We start from the raw sequence: 21,040 nt of genomic DNA, 5'->3' as shown, positions 1-21,040 counted from the left end.
TTATGGTTTCATGTCTTAAGTTTAAATCTTTAATCCAGTGAGAGTCTAACTTAGTTAATGGTGAAAGGTGTGGGTCCAGTTTCAGTCTTCTACGGGTTGCCAGCCAGTTCACCCAGCACCGTTTGTTAAATAGGGAATCTTTTCCCCACTCAATGTTTTTAATGGGCTTGTCAAAGATCAGGTACTGGTACGTAGTTGGATTCATCTGTTGGCTCTCTATTCTGTTCCATACATCTACCTCTCTATTTTTGTGCCAGTCCCATGCTGTTTTGATCACTATGGATTTATAGTATAATCTGAGGTCTGGTAGCATGATTCGTCTGCTTTCAATGGCTTTTTCAATGGAGCATCCTTTGGCCCTGGGCTGGATGATCCCGTGTTGAGATGATGTCAGGGGGCTATCAGGGGATGGTCAGCCGGTATTTGAAGCTCCTTCTCATGTTGAAATGGAGAATGGAAGACAGAGGGTTGTGTGCTTCTTGAAGAGACAATGTTTTAATCTAAAAGAGCAACTTGAGTGGGGCTTCGTAAAGGAGACAAAGGCGTCGGGGTGCAGGTAAGGAAATTGGGGCAAACTACCCTTCTGGGTGCTTCCACCCAACCTCACTCTGAAGGCAGCAACAAGGTCAGTTTGAAGGCGGATCTTGTGCTCTGGGGTGATGGAGGAGGGGATTATTTAAAAAGACAAGTTCAGAGAAAGCCTCAGCATTAAATGGGCCAAACACCTGGGTCCTACATGTTTTGGGGGAACAGCTGCATCTGATGATAGAGGTGGTAGACAAGAGAAACGATTACAGCAGCTGGTCTTAGACTTTACATACATTTGAATCACATGCAGATCTTGGTAAAGCACTCCTTCTTACTCAGTAGCAGGTCTGGAGTGAAGCCCAAGAATTTGCATTTTTAACAAGTTTCCAGGTGAGGCCCATGCTGCTAGTCCAGGGACCACACCTTCAGTAGCAAGAATTGCACTGAGCACCCTCCCCACCAATTATATTAAATTGGAACTAGAATTCTACTTCTAAGTCTTCTTGGTTTGGTGATACACCAGATTTTTCAGTACAAGTCTCATTTTCATATTCTTCCATAAGTCAGGGTTGGTCTGGAAAAGGTAGGTACCACATATAGTGAAGCATGGGCTGAACCTACAAATTATCTGGGTTCTCATCCCCATTCTGCCTGTGACTGTGGTGTGATCTTGGGTAAGTTCTCCCTGTTCCCCACTGTAAAACGAAGTGAACAGTGCTGGCCTCTAGGGGATGTTATGAGAATAACCTGTACTGATGTTGGTAGACCTTTTTAGAACGCCCTTCTGGACATGGGTAAGTATGAGGTCCATCCTGGTCCCATGTCAACAGCAGCTGCTGGTCCTGGAGCCATTTCCCTACCCTCACTGAGTACCAGGGCTGAAACTGAAATCAGCTTTTTCTGAGCAGAGTAGTAATGAGACCCAAATACGTGCAAACTCTGCCTCTTTTGATGTTTCTACACCTCTGTTTTCCATGATTTGGGGAGAAGTAAGCTTGTGTCTGAGCGTTACTTTTACCAACAACTCATCACACAAATTTCTCCCTAATCCCCCACATTACATACTCTTAAAAAAAAAAAAAAAACAACACACATTAAAATGTGTGTGATTGAGAGAGTTGAGTTGCTCCCCGAGGGAAAACATTTGTCCTGAGGTTTTAGGCAAACGTTCCATAAAGGACTGATGCCAGACCCTGCACTCCAGATGGCCCCACCGGGTCAGCCAGTAGCCAAGAGGACAGCTTGTGTGTGTCCTTCCCAGTGGACTCTGGGTTGCTGGTAATGAGCCCCAGCTGTACTTGCCTCCTGTCCTGTGCTTCTCTGGCCCTTGGAGGAAACTGAGGCTTAGAAAGCAGCATCTGGTAAAGATGTGTGTCAGCCCTGGAGGAGTGAAGGGCTCAGCTGAGGGCTCTCCTTGCTTCCATGGTCCCATGATCACTGCTGACAGCTGACCTGTCATGGGCTGTGGTTTCTCAGTGACAGCTCTTGATTCTGTGGGGAAGTTGGTGGTATAGCCTCCTGAGAAACCAGGTGCCCAGCCAGGCTGACAAGTGGGGTGCATGGGGCTCCTAAGAGATGCTCAGTCCTCCTAGCAGTGCTGCTAATGGCCAGGTTTGCAGATTTTGTCTTTGAGATATGTCCATCCTGAAGTTGGGCCAGAGAGCCCACTATCTGGGCAGGGCGTTACCCACTGACAAAAGAAGGGGGTGTCTTAGTACCACACTGGCTCTGCTGTAGCTGGCTGGTGGCAGGACAGGACCTGGGACACCCTCCCCCCCCGCTCCCAGCCTGGGGACCTCAGCTGGTGGCTGGCCTCAGGATTCTCACCCTGGAACCCTGCTACCCACTTGTTCTGTCCTGTCCCTTTCTGAACAAACTGACCATCAAGGATGTCATGGAAAAGTCAGCTCTGGGACTCTCGTAGCTGAGCCAAACATCTGAGCTCTAGAAATCCCTTTCCCAGACCCTCCTAGGGACACGTGCCATGGGGATGAGTCAGCACAACCGAAGTGGATTTGGCTGCAGGGTCTGGTTGGCTTTCCTGCCTCCCTGGTGTGTGATCTGAGGAGTAACACGCAGTCCCCCTGAGAAAAATCCCTCACTCCATTGCCTGACCTCCTGGTTGGGATTCTACCCACCAGATGAGCAGCCTTCTAAGGCTCCACTGAAGTGCACACGTTTGTTTGTTTCAGGGGCTTGGGGACGGCAGCTGTCACAGGTTGACAGTGTGTGTGTGTACTGTGACATTGTTATAAACTGTGTTTGGCAACTGTTTGGCTGAATCACAGAGGAGCAGGAGTGTCTCAGGGCTGGCGGGGCTGCAGCCAGGGCCCAGGCAGACCAGGGGCCTCGAAATAGAGGGAGCCAGGGTGAATGAGGGGGCTCAGGCCATCTTGAGGGTAGAGAGAGTGAGTCCTACCAATTGTACCTTGAGAATATATTTGCTTCCTGAGGTTGTTTTGTCACCTGTGACCCACGGCCAGCTGGAGACAAAGGTGAGGGTGCGACTTCTTGGTTTCCTCAAGTATGAAGACCTGATTATCTAAGCAAGATGAAACTTAATAGCCATATTCAAAAGCTTATTTCCCTTTCGTGGTTCAGAGATTAATTAGTCAATCATTTTTGAGGTTATCTCTCTTTCTTTTCTAGTAACGGGCCAGAAGAGTATTTTTGAATTAGTTATAGGTGTTCCTTAGCCATGCAGTTCCCAGAATATAGCTGGGTTATCCTACCTGGGACTGGGAATGGAAATTTGGGGACAATGCTTCTAAATTAAATTTGTTACAATTGGCTGAATTGTAAAAACATAGGGATCAATTCGGGTAATATTTATTTTCCACTGCTTCCTCCTGACTTTTGAAATAATGCTTTCACCACCTAAAACTTCCAGATTAGTGCCTTTTCAGTATTTAATGAGCACCTGAACCTGGGGCTGTTCTGAAAATGAAGTGCAGGAGGTGGGGAAGGGCCTGAGCTCCTGCATTTCTAATTTGCCCCTGGTGAAGCCCAGTGCTGTGTTCCGTGGACCACACTTTGAGTGGCAGTGTTCTAGAACAGTGATTCTCAAAGTACGGTGTGTGGACCAGCAGCAGCACCTGAAGACCCGTTAGAAATGCAAATTCTTCAGCAAGGTCCAGCAGGAAGCAGGCCATTTATTTACCGGGGCAGGGGTCACATTTCACCATCTGGTTGGCTGGCTCAGACCAAACTTGGGTATTCTCTGCTACAGAAAACGGTTCCTTGTAGGCTTTCTCAGCAGGGATCACAGGGCCATATGTGGCCAGAGGGAAATGGCTATGGGGTGGGACTAGGGCACCAGGTTGCACCATAGTGATGTGGTTCCCAAAGGTGTCCATGCTGCCCTTGCCACCAAGACCAGGAATGGCATCTGGTTTGTGGATCGGTGTCCCACTGGCTTCAAGGCTGGCATCAATTACCAGGTTTCCACTGTGGTACCAGGTAAGACCTGGCTCAGGTACGGAGCTGTGTGTGTGCTGAGCAACACTGCAGCTGTTGCTCATGAGGCCTGGGCCCGCCCGGACCACAGTGTGCCCTGATGGATGCCAAGCTGGCCGTTGTTCACTGGTACATGGTGTGAGGATGAAGGAAGGACAGTTTTCTGAGGCCTGTGAGGACATGGCTGCCCTTGAGAAGGATTATGAGGAGGTTGGTGTGGATTCGGTTGAAGGAGAGGGCGAGGAAGAAGGAGAGGAATACTAATTATTCATTCTTAGCCTCGCAGCAAGTCCTACCCTCAGCTCAACATTGGCTGACAGGCATTAAACCTTCCTGGTTAGATTGTTTTCATTCAGTGGTGATCACATCTCTCTTTTCCATGTGTACCAGGAAGATTTTCCCCATCTTAAAGTAAAGGTTTGAGGAGAAAAAAAAAAAAAGAAACTGAAATCCTTGGGCCTGACCTCAGACCTGCAGAATCAGCAATGCTAGGGGTGGGGGCCCCCCAGTGCTGAGGTATAACAAGCCCTGAGGGTGATTGCCCTGAGTGCTCAAGTTTGAGAATCGCTGCTCTAGAATGTTATCCTGAATGTAATACATTCTGGTATTTAGTAATCTCTTACTGCTAAAAGGTCTCCTTGTGGGTCTAGCTTCAGATCTTTTTGCCTAATTACTCTTGCTCTTTCAGGATTTTTTTAGAGTTATCTTTTAAAGGTCCTAATCATAGAATTCTAGGCCTAGAAGGAATCTTAAAATACATTCTGATTCCTTTCCCCCCATGCTTTATGCTTCTTTACCAACCTTGTCTACCCCTGAATGGAAAGCATTAAAGTGAAAGTTGAAGAAATATCCAGACCCTATTTGTTGTTGTAGTCATCACTTCTGTGTCAGAAGTTTGGGCCATTCTGTTTGCTTCGATTTGGAGTTACAAGGTATTTTTACAATGTCATATAGCTTCAACTCTTAAACTAGTATTATTTAAAAATTTTTTTAAGAAAGAATAGGGCAGTGGGAAAGAATAATTAAACTCTACAAGAGCCTTTAAACAGTTTTATTGGATTTGAAATTAAATAGAGACACATGGAGGTTGTTCACAGGACAGTTAGTGCCCAGGAGCCAACAATTGTCTTGGCTTGCCACGGGGGGGGGGGTGAGGGAGTGGCATAGAGAGCTTTTTGTAGAAGGCAAGGTAAACACAGGTTTCAGAATCATGAAATAATCATTGCTGTATTGAACTTTTCAAACTGGATTATGTATTCATATAATTGACTGAGGGAGGCAATTGTAAACTCCTTTCTTTCAGGCTGTGGGTCCCTGATGAGTGGGGACACCCCAGTGACTTCGTGCTTGAATTACAGCAGCCTTCTGTTGAGGAAGTGAGCTGCACCAAGGCCCTGGAAACTTAGCGCAGAGGAGCCAAACTAAAGAAACTCAGAAGAAGTTTGAAGTCTGAAGAATGGAGCCAAACTGCTCCATTTGGGCAGGAGCGGGCTGGGGAGGGGCGTCCTTTCCTGCTGATGTGGGAGGTCTCCTTCACCCCCATTTCCTACCCTTACCAGCGAGGGGAAACTGGCTGCTCTAGGAGCCTCGAGCTGGTGCCAGAGCTCCAGGTCCCCGCCCTGGCCTGCCCAGCACCGGGCTTTGAGTTCTACATACAGTTATACAGTGGTCCTGGCAAATGTGCACAGGAACCCCCAAAGAGAATTCCATTTACTTATTTCCTAGTAAAGACCTTTCAAGTTGAGCAAAATGACATATCTCCAGATAACTGTGAAAAAAGGCCTAGACAAATGCATAACTACAAATAACAATTACCAGAACTCCCGGTGGGAAATAGCAGGGTGAAATGTTCACTCCAAAGGATTTAAGATGTATGAATTTGGACAGAGTGAACGACCCACTGATTTGAACCTAAATAAATAACCTAAGACATATGGTAACAAAAGCACTCTCCAAGAAATTGGGCCACTGCCATAAACGGCTTAACCACTTCCCCTCCACCAACCTGTGAATCTGTAACATCAGAAACTTTCCATAGCAGCGTGTGGGGAGGAAAGATGGATGGGGTATTTGCGCCCCAACAATGCATGTGCTATGGATTAAGTGCTGAGGGTTCTAGTCCTTTGCCTTACGTTATTGGTTGGCCAGGTTCTTCCCCTTGAAATGTTTCTGACAGAATATTTCAAGAATCCTAGAGAATTCAGAGTCAACCTCCAGCTGTTCAGAGGTTGGACTCAATTTTGGAAAACATCCAGGCTCCTGGCTTTTTTTCCTTCCGACACTTAATTGATATTCTGCCTACCTCTTCCCCTCACCCTCACCAATCTCTTTTTTGATCTTTTCACAGCTCAAATAAAAGATGGGCAAAGAAAATAACATGAAAAAAGTGGGAGTGGAACTAAAATTTATGAAATTGACCATTGATCTTGGACCTGGAATAGGTTTCTGCAGGGAGAAATTGAAACTCCTGGTCAAATGTGATTTTGGTGATGGCTGGTCATCAGTCAATGAACGCATCATTCTTTACCTACAAATACCTTGAATAATGTAACTAAATAGTTTTTTGTAGTAATGAGTATTTTTAAAAGCTAAGAATATGCATTTAGTTCTCATTTAGGTGGGTGAGAAATTGGCCCCAAATGATCAGAGTGAAGATAACGGTGCTGTTAGTCGCCACGTGCCTCGCCAAATGGATGTGTTCTTCTCCCCACCCCTAAATGAAGGAGATAATAAAAGTGTACCTGTCCTGCCGTGTCATACAGGCCGAGCAAGTGCTGCTTTCCTCCCACCGTCACAGTAACTAGGGGAGAAGAGAAGAGAATGGGGTTCATAAACACAAGCTTCATAAACACAGGCTTCAAGTGCTAACGTCCCCTCAGGTAGCAGGGAAGGAGCATATGCCTCCCAGTGTATATCCTAAACCAAGGTGACAGCCTCATTTCCAAATGAAAGGTAACCTTGAGCTGTAGCGACAGCAGGTGGTTTGAGCCAGTCCACATTTCCTGACAGAGATGACTGTTACTGGGCCGCGAGGACCCTCCGCAGGCTGTCCACTGATCCTTCCTGGGCTCTAGAACCCCACATTTCTGAAGAAGAAGGATGCTGGACCCTATTCTCGTTAGGTTATTTCTTTGCTTTGAGCCACCTTTCAGGGTGCAGGATTATGGAAGGAATTTCTTTGTTAAAAATCTCTCTGCTTTTATCTGTCTTTGAAATGTTAATAACCCCCTAAAACAACATTAACCCACCAACATATTTTATCATTTACAAAACCCAATAAATAATTACATAAGAAGGACTTAGCATTTGTTTTTTTAAAACTTTTTAAAAATTAGTCCCATGCTCAACACATTCATTAGGATTTGCAAAATTTATTGAAGAAGGAGCTGTTGTATGGATTCCGTTTCACGTACTAAAGAGGGTGGGGATGGTGAAAAGTAGCCGCAGCAGCTCCTGCCTGGCCAAGCAATGGTGCCCCAAGGCGAGACGCTAACGCTCTGTGCAAGTCTGGGAACGGAATAGAATTTGAAACTAATCTGAGGCGGAACAGATTGATGCGAGTGAATGGTAAGAGCAAGTTTCCAAAAAAAAAAAAAAAAAAAAAGAACCTCTTTTTGGAAAAAGTAAATAAGCTATGAAGAAAAGTATAAGTTTTCCCCCCAGATGATTTAAAAATGTACAAATGTAATAGCAAGATTTTGTTTTGATTACTTCGATCATTAGCTGTGAAGGAAATGAAAGATATACTGAATAACAGCCTTTTACAACCGCGACTCTCGCAGAAGCCAGGTAGATCCTCCAGCGCGCTGCTCAGAGCTGCTGCCTTGGTACTGATTTTACTTTCATTCCTCTTCAGGTTCAGGGGCTACATGTATGCAAAGTACTTCTTAAAAGCCCATTCTTTGAAAAGCCTCCCCAGATGCTGTTTCTCTAATCTGCTCAGATCCACATGTGTTCAGCTTGGTAACACAGATGCAGCCGCTCCGGTGAGCTTTGAGATGTGTGTTTTTAAATACTGAGAACAGAGCCCCATCCACCCTGGATTATGACACGGACAGAATTTTAGGGTGGTCTTCGTGCTGTCTGTGTGTGATATTGAATAACTGAAGGAGCAGCCTGACTCCCTTTACCGTTCACTCCTCTTCTTTACATTTCGTTCCCTTCCAGGCTAGTTGCTCTTGTCCATCCACCTATCCTGTGACTCTAATCATCCCCAGTAGTGTATAAGTTGTTGACGGAGCTCGTGATTGTGGCCCTCATGATGACAGCTTTCATGAACATGCCTTTATCAGCCTTGAAGTTTCCCATAAGTTCCCCTCTCCACACTCCCCCTAAGACACTGTGGTTTATACCTATTTTATAAGGAAGAAAAGTTACTAATTGCTCTTGTGTAAAATGACTAACTGCCCCACCCTCGTGATTCCTCCTCCCCTTTAACTGCTGTTTTTGCTTCTGTAACAATGCTTGTTTATCCCCAGAAACATTTTACCCTATAAAAGCCAGGGCCCCAGACAGCTCGGGGCTGCTTTCAGAAACCCCGTGTTGGGACACTGAGGCAGTTGCCGGCTGGGTCTTCAATAAAGGGACTCTGCTGTGAATTTAGCTTGTTTGGCAATGTGGTCTTCCTGGAACTCCTGGGCTTTTAAACCTAAGTCAGGCTGGCAATGGACAGGAAGGGGAGACTGTGGGACCCAGAGGTCTTTGTCCTGTTTTATTTTCTCTTCATGTACACTGACAGAAGAGGGCCCAGAGTTTCTGAAATCTGCCTAAATGGTTTCTTTAGTGACTAATTCACTACCTTGTCATGGATTAGGAATGAGGGAAGGAATCCAGCGATTACAACATGGAATTTCCTGCCTCTAGCGAGCCCAGTGCATGTGGGTCAGGAGCAGCTGTTCCCAAGACCCTCGGACTCTCCCAGACACATAGGCCTGGGTCATTTGGGGCCATCTGCAGAACAGAGGCTAGAAGCCAGGTCATCCTCACTGCTCTCAGGGCACTGCAAATATTCCTAAAAAATGGCTCTGCACTTTGTCACTGGAGCCCTGAAGCACCTGCTCAGATTGCGCCTGTTTCTCGGAGAACAGTCACTCTGTCAAGCCTGCCCCCTTAACAGTCTCTACTGCAGGGAATTTCACCAGGCCTGTGGTGTGAATGAGCTCAGGAAGGCTGAGTGGTGGGTGTGAGTCTGGGCACAGCCGTGTCTTCCCTCAGTTCTTCTCTTCAAGGTCTCCTGGGTTTCTGCACTGAACTCCGTGTCCGGAGCAGAAAGACTAGATGTGATTCCTCTGGCTGTGCAGCATGGAGATGGTAGTTTAGGGCAAACCCCAGGCCCAGCGCAGAGCACGACGCCATGCCAGGGGCTGCGTGGGGGGTGTGGGAGGGCACAGGAGCGGCTGCTGGAACCTGGTCAGACAAGCTTTGTGGACCAGGAGATGTCTGACCAAGTGCCTGGGGGTGGCTGAGAACTACCTGGAGTGTATGAGGTGGAGGATGCTGAAGGGGGGGTGCCCAGAGGGAGGCTGCCCTGGTTCTAACTTCATTCTGAAGGCTCTGTTAAACTATGAGGTGTTCTTCTCCCAAAAAGAGTAAAGAGAAGGAATTAAGATAATTTCCCTGGGTTAAGAAAAAGTGGTGGTGGTAGGGGGAGGAAAGACAGCAATTTTGGGGTGGAAGCCACATTGGGAAATCTGCCCTGCCCTGTAGCAGCTGTGTACTCTGCGCACGTGCGCGGCCGCGGGAGGCCAGCCCCACCTGAGGACCCTAAAGAAGCTGGTGGGGCTTGTGTTCCTAACTTTGGAAGTGGCTCTACCTCTTCTTACCTGTCCTTTTATTCCCTCATTCTAATTGGTTATCTTCCAATGGCCATTATCTGTTTGATAATGGTTACAGTTATCACCATTAACTGTATGATAAGTGGATCATTCAGTTTAGGACAGAGGACACCCAGGGACAGCCAGAGACAGATGCAGGTGTCAGTCAAACATTGGGGACACATAGGTTGTGGCTTTGTGAGTCCTTATCTTGGACTTTTGGCAACAAATCAGTCACAGCCACACGGAGGGAAGGTTCTGCTGTGAAATGCCATGGTCATTGCAGTGAGGTTGAAGAGAAGGATCTTTGAAGTCAGATGGTCCTACATTTGAGTTCTGTCTTTGCTATTTATTGTTTGACCTTGATGGAGTCACCTAACATTTCAGCCTCTCTTTCTGTACCTGTTATGAATGGGGGTAACATCGCCTACCCCAAAAAGTGTTTGTGAGGCAGAAATTAAATAAGAAGGTGATTGACACACAGCTTGGCCCACAGTAGGTGCCCAACAATCTTTCAGCAAACATGAGGCCAACCCATGAATTAAATAAAAATCCTAATTCCCTACCCCTACCCCCTGCACCTGAATAGACCCTTTTCAGCCAGTGGGACCCCAGAAAAACTTTAAAACTGAGTCCCAGCCATGGTGGGACGGGAGATTGGACGTGCCTTGTTTTACTCCTCTCTTGCTAAGGACCATCAGACTTTATTCCCCAAAGGCTGGACCAATGTTCTTTCCTGATAAAAGACCACTAATCACGAAGCGGTTTCCACACTCTACAGAACACACACCGAGAGGCCCACAGGGTCCTTCTTTCACTGTTTTGACACAGATGGCTGCCATTTTTAAACACGGCCCCCCCAAAGGCCAGAAAGCCCATTGTGGGGGTGTGTGGTCTTGTCATGAATAGTTATGACCCTCCTAAAGCTTGTTGAATGTGTGTCCTTAGCCGTCCCACTCAGGAGAAGATCCTGTTTCTTTTGTCTCTTTGCCCCTCCCCCTCAATGGTGTTCCTGGCTTATAGCAAGGAAAATGCCAGAATGGCTGCTGCAGTATGAAAACTTTAAAAATTATACAAATCATTAACCTTGTTTTATTTATTTAAATTTTAACAAACCCATTCTAAGGACATGGGCTAGTCTATCTTGCTCTCCACTGAATACCCAGCGCACACTAGCTGGCACATAGTGGGGCCCTTAGTGTTTGTGAATTACCAGCCACGTTCTACCTGACAAGCAAGCTGTTTAGAGCTATCTTCTCTCCCTTGAGGGCAGCATCTCCATCCCCAAGCTAGGGGCACACAGCCCGGCTCCTGGAGTGTGAAGCTGCACAGTTTGTACGTGGTGCACCAGGGCAACTCACAAGGGGCAAAGAGAGTTCTTCAAAATGTGCAGAGCTGTTTCTGGAAGCTCCATGGCAAGAGACTAACTGGGGTGGGGTGGGGTGGGATGGGGGTGCCTGCAGCCCGCAGATCTGCTTGGCAGAAAGTGGTCAGGCTAAAATCCCAGATGGCTTCTATTCTTGGAGCTATTAGAGTTGTTTTCTGAGCTTAGAGATGTTTTAAGAAGAGTGGGTCAGATGACCTACTAATGGCTCAGATGATTCTTTCAATAAGGTGTGAAATTGTCAGGGACCTGTTAAGTCTGTAAAATGAAGGGCTTCTTCCCCCAAACCCATTAAACTCTTTGCCTACATGGTGTTTTTCCTCGGAGTGAATTTTGTCAGCTGGTGTGAGATGCTAGTGAGTTTGTTCTCTTGAGGATCAGTTAGTTTCACCGAGAGAGAAAACACTCCAGGCAGGACCTAAGCCTACTTACCTCGGCATTGGATCATCTCTTAAAATGGCATTTTATTTGCAAACCTGGATGAGGAACTGTTGGTCGTGCCCTGTGAGCCAGCTGAAGGCCGTCAGTCCAGCCCATCAGTAGCACAGGAGAGCTAGTGGAAAGCCCCGTCCTCACTGGGTGGTGGGCTGGTTATCTTAGCTGCCAAGAACAGCCTTTCACAGTCAGTACGATGAGTCCTGAGTACTCCAATGGTAGAAATGACCTGCAGCCAGGTCAGCTGCAGAGAAGCCTCCCAGTGTTCTTTGGTCCCTAGCACTAGGCTAGCTCTCTGCTGCACGTATGACCCGTATGCTGTGTTTGGTGGGCAGGGTGAGGCATCCCTACTATGCCTACTAACAGCTACCCCAAAGGTGCTGTTTTGGAGGAAGAAACACTAGATTGTAGATATAGCAAGAAATAGAACTTTAAGATAGTTCTTAAAGACAGAGACTTTCCTAGCTCCAAGGGGCTGCTCATGTGTGTGTGCGACCTGTTCTAAACCTCCCATATTTGCATGTAATTTTATAAGGAATAAACTCAGAAGCCACAGGGATTCACTCCCCCTCACACCGAAATCAAAATAAGTGAAAAGCAGTTAGAAGGGGGCTAGAAACAAACATTTTCACAATTATGAATGGTGGGAGTTCCTTCCTGGCGGGGTTTCACCCTCCCAACACACAAGTTCCTCTTATTGCTGCTAGACAGGCTTCGTGCCCACCTGTCCTAGCCCACCTTTTCCCTTCCTTGGGAAGCTGCCTCTGTTACCTGGCAGCAGCCCGAGTGTGCCCTTGCGTGTGTGTGAAATAAAATTTGCTCAGGGAAGCATCTTGTTTGATGTGTTGACACTGCTGGACACTCAGGACAATGGAGCCGTCGTGGAGGTGTGATGGAGTAAATACCTAATTCAGAGGTGGAAACTTTCAACTTTAGCCTTGAGTTTGCTGATCAAAATGTCTCATAGCAGTCACAAGGGTGCGCTAGGTAAAAACACAGGTTTCCTGCAGTCACACCCTGCCCTGAAGATTCTCAGGAAATAGGTCTGGGTGGGGCCCTGAATCTACGTTTTTATCAGGCTCTCCAGGCCCATGATTTAGAGCTGAACCTCAGTTCCCTCATCTTTAAGATGAGAACAGCATTTGGGGAAACAGCTCAAAGACATCTGGGTGGGAAACTCTATATTGGGAAGATGTCAGACCTCCCCAATTTAATAAGCTTCAAGTGATTTCAGTAGGATTTTTGAGTCGGGGGATGTGTCAAAATAAGCATAGTGGCTAAATGAAAAATTAAACAGTCAGAATAGCGAATAATTTAAAATAATGACATAATATTTATGTTACTGTTAGGTATCACGATGTACATGTTAATAAATATTATAAAGTTATGGCTGTGAGAGCAGCATAATTCCAGTCAGTGAAACAGACCAGGAATCTCAGCCACGGTGCCTGTGCCACACCCTAAGGTTTCAGTAATGACAAATGGTACTTTAAGTCAGTAGGAAAAGGGGATGAATGCAATATATTGTATTTAGCCAATTGGTTACTATTTGGAAATAAAAAAGGATTTAGCAAAGCAGAAGAAGAAAATTGTGAGACAAAGATTGATATATTGGATGTTGTAAAAAGAATGAAAGGTAAAATGTGCGGGGAAGAATGGTCACAGCACGCAGTGGTTACAGGAGGCTGAATCTTTCACACACAGTCGTGCTGTCTTACCAATAATGCTTAACTCAAAAGAAAATAGGAAAGAATATCATTCACAAAGCAACTAGTGTCAAAAGCCAGTGAATATTGCAGCCAAGAAATTCACATTAAACAGAGACATAATCTTTGGTCTGTCACACTCGCAATGATGGTGAGAAGGTGACACCTAGTGCTGGGGCGTCAGAGTGTGGATACTCATTTTGATCTGTCCTGCTGACGGGGTTGTAACCTCACTGCTCGAGTTTTCTGGAGAATCATTTGGCAATATAGATCAAAAACCTCCACAGGAAACATTTTTTTCACCTGCGATTCATCAATCCTATTTGTGCAATATATCCTCCAAAATAACCACCCATGTGCCCAAAAACACGTACATACAAGAAAATTCATCACCAGAGTGTTTCTGATAGCTAACAGTTTATAACAGCTCAAACAGTCTCAGGATGGAACCTATTAAAGAATAACGAGGAATGTGGGTGAATACTAAAAATACAGTATCTAGATAGTAGGAGATAAAAATCCTACAAGGCATATCCAAAATATGCATAGAAAACACTTCATTTTCCCACACCTTGCCAGCATCAATATAGAAAGCAGTCAGAAGGAACAGCATTTGGTGCTAACAATTGTGTTGTGTGCTGGTACTATTAACGTGCGTACAGACTGGATTTAAACACTGTCCGAGTTACTTCGCATGACTTACACTCCATGATTTCTCCCAGGTTCACCCTTGGAAGATTTTGTCTTAGGCTCACCCAGATTTATTTTAGGCTTTAGGATGAAGCTTATAATTTTACAAGAAGAATGTGTGATGAATAGGTCTGCTGCGGAGGTTTATAAAGTGCGTGGAGCAGAGCAAGTCGTCTTGTTCAGAGAATTATGATGAACCGTGGGTGTTCTACTTCTATTTGCTTTTAGATGCTACTAAGAAAATATTGTGCATTTGAGAATCTTGGAACCTGCCAAAATGTATTAGTTGTAAACTGAAAGAAGTATATGAGCTGTAAAGACAACAGTAGTAACTTGGTTCTAAATATAGCCCTTTATTGACAGAGTCGAGGCAGAGTGAGATAAACTAGCCAAGGGAATATTCAGAGAGGATGTTTCTGCTCTCAATAACTTATCTTCCAAACTATTACAAGATAATTTGGAGAACGTTAAGCGATTTTTCTCTATTTTCTACTTTTGTGCATGGTTGTTGTCTAAGATTATATTTACTTGTCTGCCTCTCTGTTATTCAGTGTCCTAGAATTTTATGTATCTGCAGTTTTATTCTTTATTTATTTCATTTATCTTTGCTTAATATCCCAGAGTATGGGTTCTTTTCAGGTAACAAATAGGGCTTCTTTTAAGGTAAAAATAAGGTAATTTTATTTTTTACTTTTCTAGTATCTGTCAAGAAATGTTAGTTAATATCCACTGATTAATACTGATGCTAATTTGATGTGTGTGTGTATGTGTGTGTGTTTGTATATGAGTATATGTGTGCATATGTGAGTATGTGTGTGTATGTGTGTGTGTGTGTGTGTGGGTGTATGAGTGTATGTGTGTGTGTATGTGTGTATATGTGTGTATGTGTGTATATGTGTGTATGTGTGCGCATGTATGTGTGTATGTGTGTGTATGTGTGCATGTGTGTGTATATGTGTGTGTATGTGTATGAGTGTATGTCTGTATGAGTGTATGTGTGCATATGTATGTGTATGTATGTGTATGTGTATGTGTGCATGTGTGTGTATATGTGTGTGCATGTGTGTGTATGAGTGTATGTCTGTATGAGTGTATGTGTGCGTATGTATGTGTATGTATGTGTATGTGTGCATATGTGCATGTATGTGTGTATATGTGTGAGTGTGTATGTGTATGTGCATGTATGCGTGTGTGTGTATGTGTGTATATGTGTATATGTGTGTGTACGTATGTGTATGTGTATGTATATGTGTGTATGTGCATGTATGTGTGTATATGTGTGAGTGTGTATGTGTGTATGTGCGTGTATGTGTGTGTATGTGTGTATGTATGTGAGTATATGTGTATATGTGTGTGTGTATGTATGTGTATGTGTATATGTGCGTGTATGTGTGTGTGTGTATGTATATGTGTGTATATGTGTGAGTGTGTATGTGTGTTTACACAGTACAATTTGAGATAAATCAGTTCTTGGAATTCTTCCTGCAATAAATATAAATGAGATTATCCTTCACTTGTAACTTTAATAAGTATTTTCTCAGAGTTTGTGTAAGGTAACATTTACCACTTTTATATTCTTGTTCACACATTTTTCCTAATTGTTTTTCCTCAAACCATTTAAAAATTATCACTTTTGGCATTCTTATCAGCAACATAAAGTCCATGGCCAGTCCTATTAAGGACAGGTTCAAAGCCAGTGGAGAGATGCATGCAATGTCCCCTTCAGGACCCATGGTATGCACTTGGATGGAACTGCAGGACCTCATCTTTGGTGAAATAACTCAGGAGCAGAAATGAGCATCACATGCTCTCACTTATACGTGGGAGCTAAACTATGGCTACACAAGGGCGCACACAGGAGACTCACCAGGGGGTGAGGGGTGGAAAGTTACCTGTGGGTACAATGGACACTACTTATGGGATGGGTGCACCAAAAGCTCAGACTCCACCACTTCCAACAGATACATGTACCCCCTAAATCTACTAAAAAGAAAAAAGATGTAACTCATCTATAAGTGGGGAACCATGCAGGACAGTCTCAAGGTGGTTTCACGTTCAAGGAAACACAGCACCAGCAACTGAAAGTACTTGTAAACAGTTCTCATCTGTCCTAAAAGACAAAGGTTTTAAAGGGGGGTTCAAGTCATAACACACTTCTTAAAACCCTCCTGGTATTCAGATCTATAGGCCTCCACAGCCCCGAAGCCTGGCCTTTACCCTCTATTCTTCACCAGTACACCTTTTTTTTTCTTTTTTTTTTAAACTTTTTTTTTTTTTTTTTTTTTTTTTTTTTTGAGACAGAGTCTCACTTTGTTGCCCTGGGTAGAGTGCTGTGGCATCACAGCTCACAGCAACCTCAAACTCTTGGACTTAAGCCTCTTGCTTCAGCCTCCCAAGTAGCTGGGACTACAGGCATCCGACACAATGCCTGGCTATTTTTTGGTTGCAGTTGTTATTGTTGTTTAGCAGGCCTGGACCGGGCTCGAACCTGCCAATTTTGGTGTATATGGCCAGCGCCTACTCACTGAGCTATGGGCACTGAGCCCAGTACACCTTTTGTAAATGTTTTTGTCTCCTTTCTGGAGACCTAAGGACGCCCAGAGTGTGGCTTGGTACCAACTGCCTCCCTCCTTTGGGTTCTGGGGCAGAGGGAAGCTGAGTGGCCCAGGTGTTTTTTCTCCTCAGTGGAAAGAAGAGGGAAAAGATGATACATTTTTCTATTTTCTTGTATGTCCAACATGTTTGTCCATGTAATACAGGGTGTTAAGAAAAAAAAACCAAAACACCAGGTCTAGGGGTCATTTGCCAAACTCTCTATTCCAGGTCTTTCTCTTGAAACCCACAGGTGCTCAGCATCTAAAGTACTACATTGTCAGGGGCAGGACGGGTGGCTGGAACTTCAGTCTTTCCTGGAGCGGAAGGATGAAGGCTCAAGGATTAAGATAACCAGACGTCCTACTTTTGGCAGGACAGTCCCAATTTTTAACAGTTTGTCCCACATCCCACAGCGTTTTTAAAAAGTCCCAATTTTTGGAAAGAATGCACGACAAGCTAGGGAACAGCAGGAGAACGGGAAGGGAATAGACAGTTTTCGGCTGCCATGTGGCTATTTCACCAGGATATGAGTTTTATATTATTTTGTTAATTTTATAATGTTAAACTTAAATAATAACAAATAATTGTTGAGAACTGATTATCGAGAACTGCTTATCAAAGTTTGCATTGTTGATCAGTTATTAGAATTCGACCACCATTGTTTGGACTTAATGAACAATGGCTTTTTCTGGCATTGGCAACCACGAAAACATTTTCTAACTGTCTCTTAGACCATATACATTGTACTGCGTGCTAGTGCTAGTTAAACAAGTGATGTCAACAAATCAGCTATTCAGATGATTTAGGTAAGTAATTTATTTATTTATTTCATGAATTTAGCAGACAGTACTCATATTATTTATATTTTATAGTGGCAGCAAAAAGTCTAGTGCCAGCCTTGAAAGTGACACTTACGACTTACGAGGTATCATTATTAAAAAAAATATTGATAAGGAAAAGGTTAAATCTTGGGCATTAGCAAAAATCACAATAGAGAACAAATGGTTAGAAATATTTCATCATTTTGAAACAGACCATGTTCCATACAATAATGCACTAAAAATTGTGGGATATGCTCTGTCCTTACCAGGAACTAATCCTGCGACTGAATGCGTTTTTTCTACAGTAAATAAAGTGTGGACATCAGAAAAATCACAATTAAGTGTTGAGACTTTGAAAGCCATTTTATGTGTAAATTATAATTTAACAAATTCTTGTGAAAAATTTTATGACCTTTTAAACAATGACAGCAATCTACTAAAAAAAATTCACTCAAATGAGAAATATGCCAAAGAATAAAATAATATTATACATATTTTTAAATGTATTATATTTGTAAATCATACTTATGTTGAAATTAAAAAAAATTACAATACTATTTTTGCATTCTTTGAAAATTTTTGTTGCTCCATATAGACCAAATTTTTAATTAAGAACCACCCCCCACCCCACTCCCCTCCACCCCCTCATCAATGGTGTCCTGCTTTACCAATGTTAAAATCTGGTCACCTTATCAAAGATGGAAACGGGCTTTAGAATAAGATGATGGCCCTCTTGGAGTTAGTCACTAGTGGGTTAGAGGCAAAACAAGGTTGTGCAGTAGAGCCATGAAGGGGAGGGGTGGTATTCCCCTGAATGGAGGGGTGTGACATTGTCCCCCTGCCCTGTCCTGGTGGAACAAGGCACTTAGGGCTGGCATGGCAATGAAGCTGGGGAGGGGGGTATTCAGTGTCTTTGCCAGGAACTACAGAGGAATGAAAGCAATGTGAAAAAATCATGAGAATAAAAGTCAAATTTGCTGGGGAGAAGGATGGGGGTGGGCTGGGAAAAATGGAGAGGAAGGAAGATGGGCTTAGGGAGGGGGTGGGTTACTCTTATCCGAGTCAATCTTAGGGAGCCTAGTTTGGGCCCCACTCCTGAGTAGGTTCAGGGAGCTGGTTTAATCTGGTTTTTATAGGCTAGTTGGGCCTGGCTCACAATTTCCATTTCCATCAATCAATAGATCACTGACTTATGTCCTCTCTGTACTTCCCTCAATTTTGATCTAAGAACTATTAGTGAGAAAAACCCAAAGGAATTCTGAAAGATTCTTAACTCTTCACCTGAGCTGGCCTTGTCTGGAAAGGCATCCAGGCCTGGCCCGGGCTTGGCTCCAGGCTGTGTAGCTGTTAGAGGGGCCTGGGCTGCGGGACAGAGAACTGATGGACTCGTGTCTCTTCTGTTTGGCTTGGTCTTTCTGGTGGACTCTCATGTTACTGAGCCCTGTCCCCTCAGAGGACACTGGGAAAGGGACAAGGTTAGACAAGGGGCATTACAGAAGAGCCATGTGTTGGTGTGGCTATGACGGCCACCATAACATGCTTGTCATCTTCCCTGTAGCTGTGTCTCCCCACCTGGCAGCAACGTATGTGCCCCTTTCTCTCCTTCAATCACAGACTCCCAGGGAGGGTGTGTGGGGGGACTGTGCATTTGGGCCACAAGCTCTTACCTAGAGGACAAATGTCTAGTGGAGTATTTGACCCACTGTAGGGATTCAACAGATGGATGATAAATAAAAGAATATTTTTAGCCACAGAGCTTGTTAGGCAAGAGCTGATGCCAGCCCCTAGCACAGGAAGCAAGTGACACAGGGCGTGAGCTATTGAAGCATGAGGGTGAGGAATGTGGGGTCTATGTGCTGAGTGGTTTGCAAGTGCCTTGGCCACCGGAGACACCCTTCTGTTAGGGCAGAGAGAGGCTTTCTCCGTGAGTTATGTCAGGAGCCACTTCTTTAGGCCTTTTACACTGCTGTGGGACTGTAAACTAATACAACCTTTTGGGAAGAAGTCTGGAGAAACCCCAAAGAACTCAAGCTAGACCTCCCATTTGATCCTGCAATCCCATTACTGGACATCTATCCAGAAGGAAAAAAAAAACCCTTTTATCATAAGGACACTTGTACTAGACTGTTTATCACAGCTCAATTTACAATTGTCAAAATGCCCCCCAACCCAGGAATGGATTAACAAGCTTTGGTATCATGGAATTCAGCCATGAAAAAAATGGAGATTTTACAGCATTTTTACTAACCTGGATGGAAGTGGAACACATTATTCTTAGTAAAGCATCACAAGAATGGAGAAGTGTGAATCCTATGTACTCAATCTTGATTTGATGACAATGACGATTAATGACACGGTGGGGGAGAAGGGAGAGGAGGGGGAGAGAGAGAGGGAGGGAGGGGGTGGGGAAAGGAAGAGCAGAGAGAGGGAAGGAGGGAGGGGGGTGGGGTCTCATCGTGTACCCTCAATGAATTCCCAACAATAAAGTTAAAAAAAAGAAAAAGAAATGTGGCTTCAAAAAGGGGATAGAAAAGAGAGCAGGGCAATGAGGGGAGGTTGAGGCCGGGGATGGGACTTGGGTGGTGATGGCTCTCGTTAATGCTCAGATTCGGATACAGTCCGTCTGGTGGGGCCTGAGAACTGACGTTCCTGTTAAGCATCTAGGTGGGGCCCTTGCTGCTGGTCTGTAGACCACACTGCAAATGACGTGTCTCCCATCCATCTCTTAATGTGGCTTCTCTGGACCCCTCAGTTGGTTGAGAAGATAGGTGCACAGTGGGCAGCATATCCCACAGAGGAATCAGGACAGGAGCCAGGTCTGGACAGCAGCTGACCTGCTTGCCCCTCACCGCCCCTCTGGGAGCTCCAGACATTTAGGGTGTGTGTGTGTGGGGGGGGTTCCTGGGACAGCTGGGCAGAGACCATAGGGGGCTTCTGTGGGGGATGCTTCCCAAGAGGGCTGCTGGTCATCTCAGTGGGGATTTGAGATGCAGAAGGGACTATGGCCCCAAACAGGAGAAATTATTAAGAAGTAATCTTGGGACTTGGAAAATTTCATCTCACCCCCCTGGGTCATCTCTGAGGGGATGATGGCTTTGAAACTTGGGAACACAAGGAAAGGCGGGGAGACAGAGTTGTAGGTTCAGAAGGCCGTGGAAAGGGCTTCCTTTCCACTGTTTATTGCAGCATTTTGATAGATCGTACCTGGTGGCTGGGATCACTGTGAAAGCCCATGTGCCTTCTTCTGCATATGGACTTCAAGTATCTTCATGAAACTCTGTGACCTAATTTTAAAGGTGTACTTGTGGACCTGTCTGCCCCTCTGTCCCTCTGTCCATGTTGGCGGCTGGGAAGTCAGACAGCTCATGTTCTCTGGGTGAGCTCCCCCACCCCAGCCTCCTCTCTGGCCTTGCTAAGGAGTATACCAATTTTCTCTTCTCTTTTTACCAAAAAATCTCTCTTATTTTCTTTTTTTCACACATCGAGATACTACAAATGGCTAATAACGGAGTGTGCTGTGAACTTCTTACAGGGAAAGAAACTTCCAGGGCCCAGTGTAGTGCCTTGCAAGTAAAGGGCATTCTATGAATAGACATTTGTGGCATGAATGGA

General features: G+C 44.8%; 1 protein-coding gene across 1 annotated transcript in view; it reads right to left on the bottom strand.

Moving 5' to 3' along the window:
• The window catches only part of RHOJ (ras homolog family member J), a 98,438-nt gene that overhangs the window by 31,316 nt on the left and 46,082 nt on the right, over positions 1-21,040 (bottom strand). The window contains exon 2 of the mRNA XM_003794436.3: positions 6,726-6,784. Within this exon, the coding sequence (XP_003794484.1) occupies positions 6,726-6,784 (59 nt within the window). The remainder of the gene's footprint in view (positions 1-6,725; positions 6,785-21,040) is intronic.

Source organism: Otolemur garnettii, unplaced genomic scaffold, assembly GCF_000181295.1.
Source record: "Otolemur garnettii isolate 467f Iridium unplaced genomic scaffold, OtoGar3 scaffold00081, whole genome shotgun sequence".
In the NCBI taxonomy this organism is placed as follows: domain Eukaryota; kingdom Metazoa; phylum Chordata; class Mammalia; order Primates; family Galagidae; genus Otolemur; species Otolemur garnettii.
This window is presented reverse-complemented; position numbering and strand designations above follow the sequence as displayed.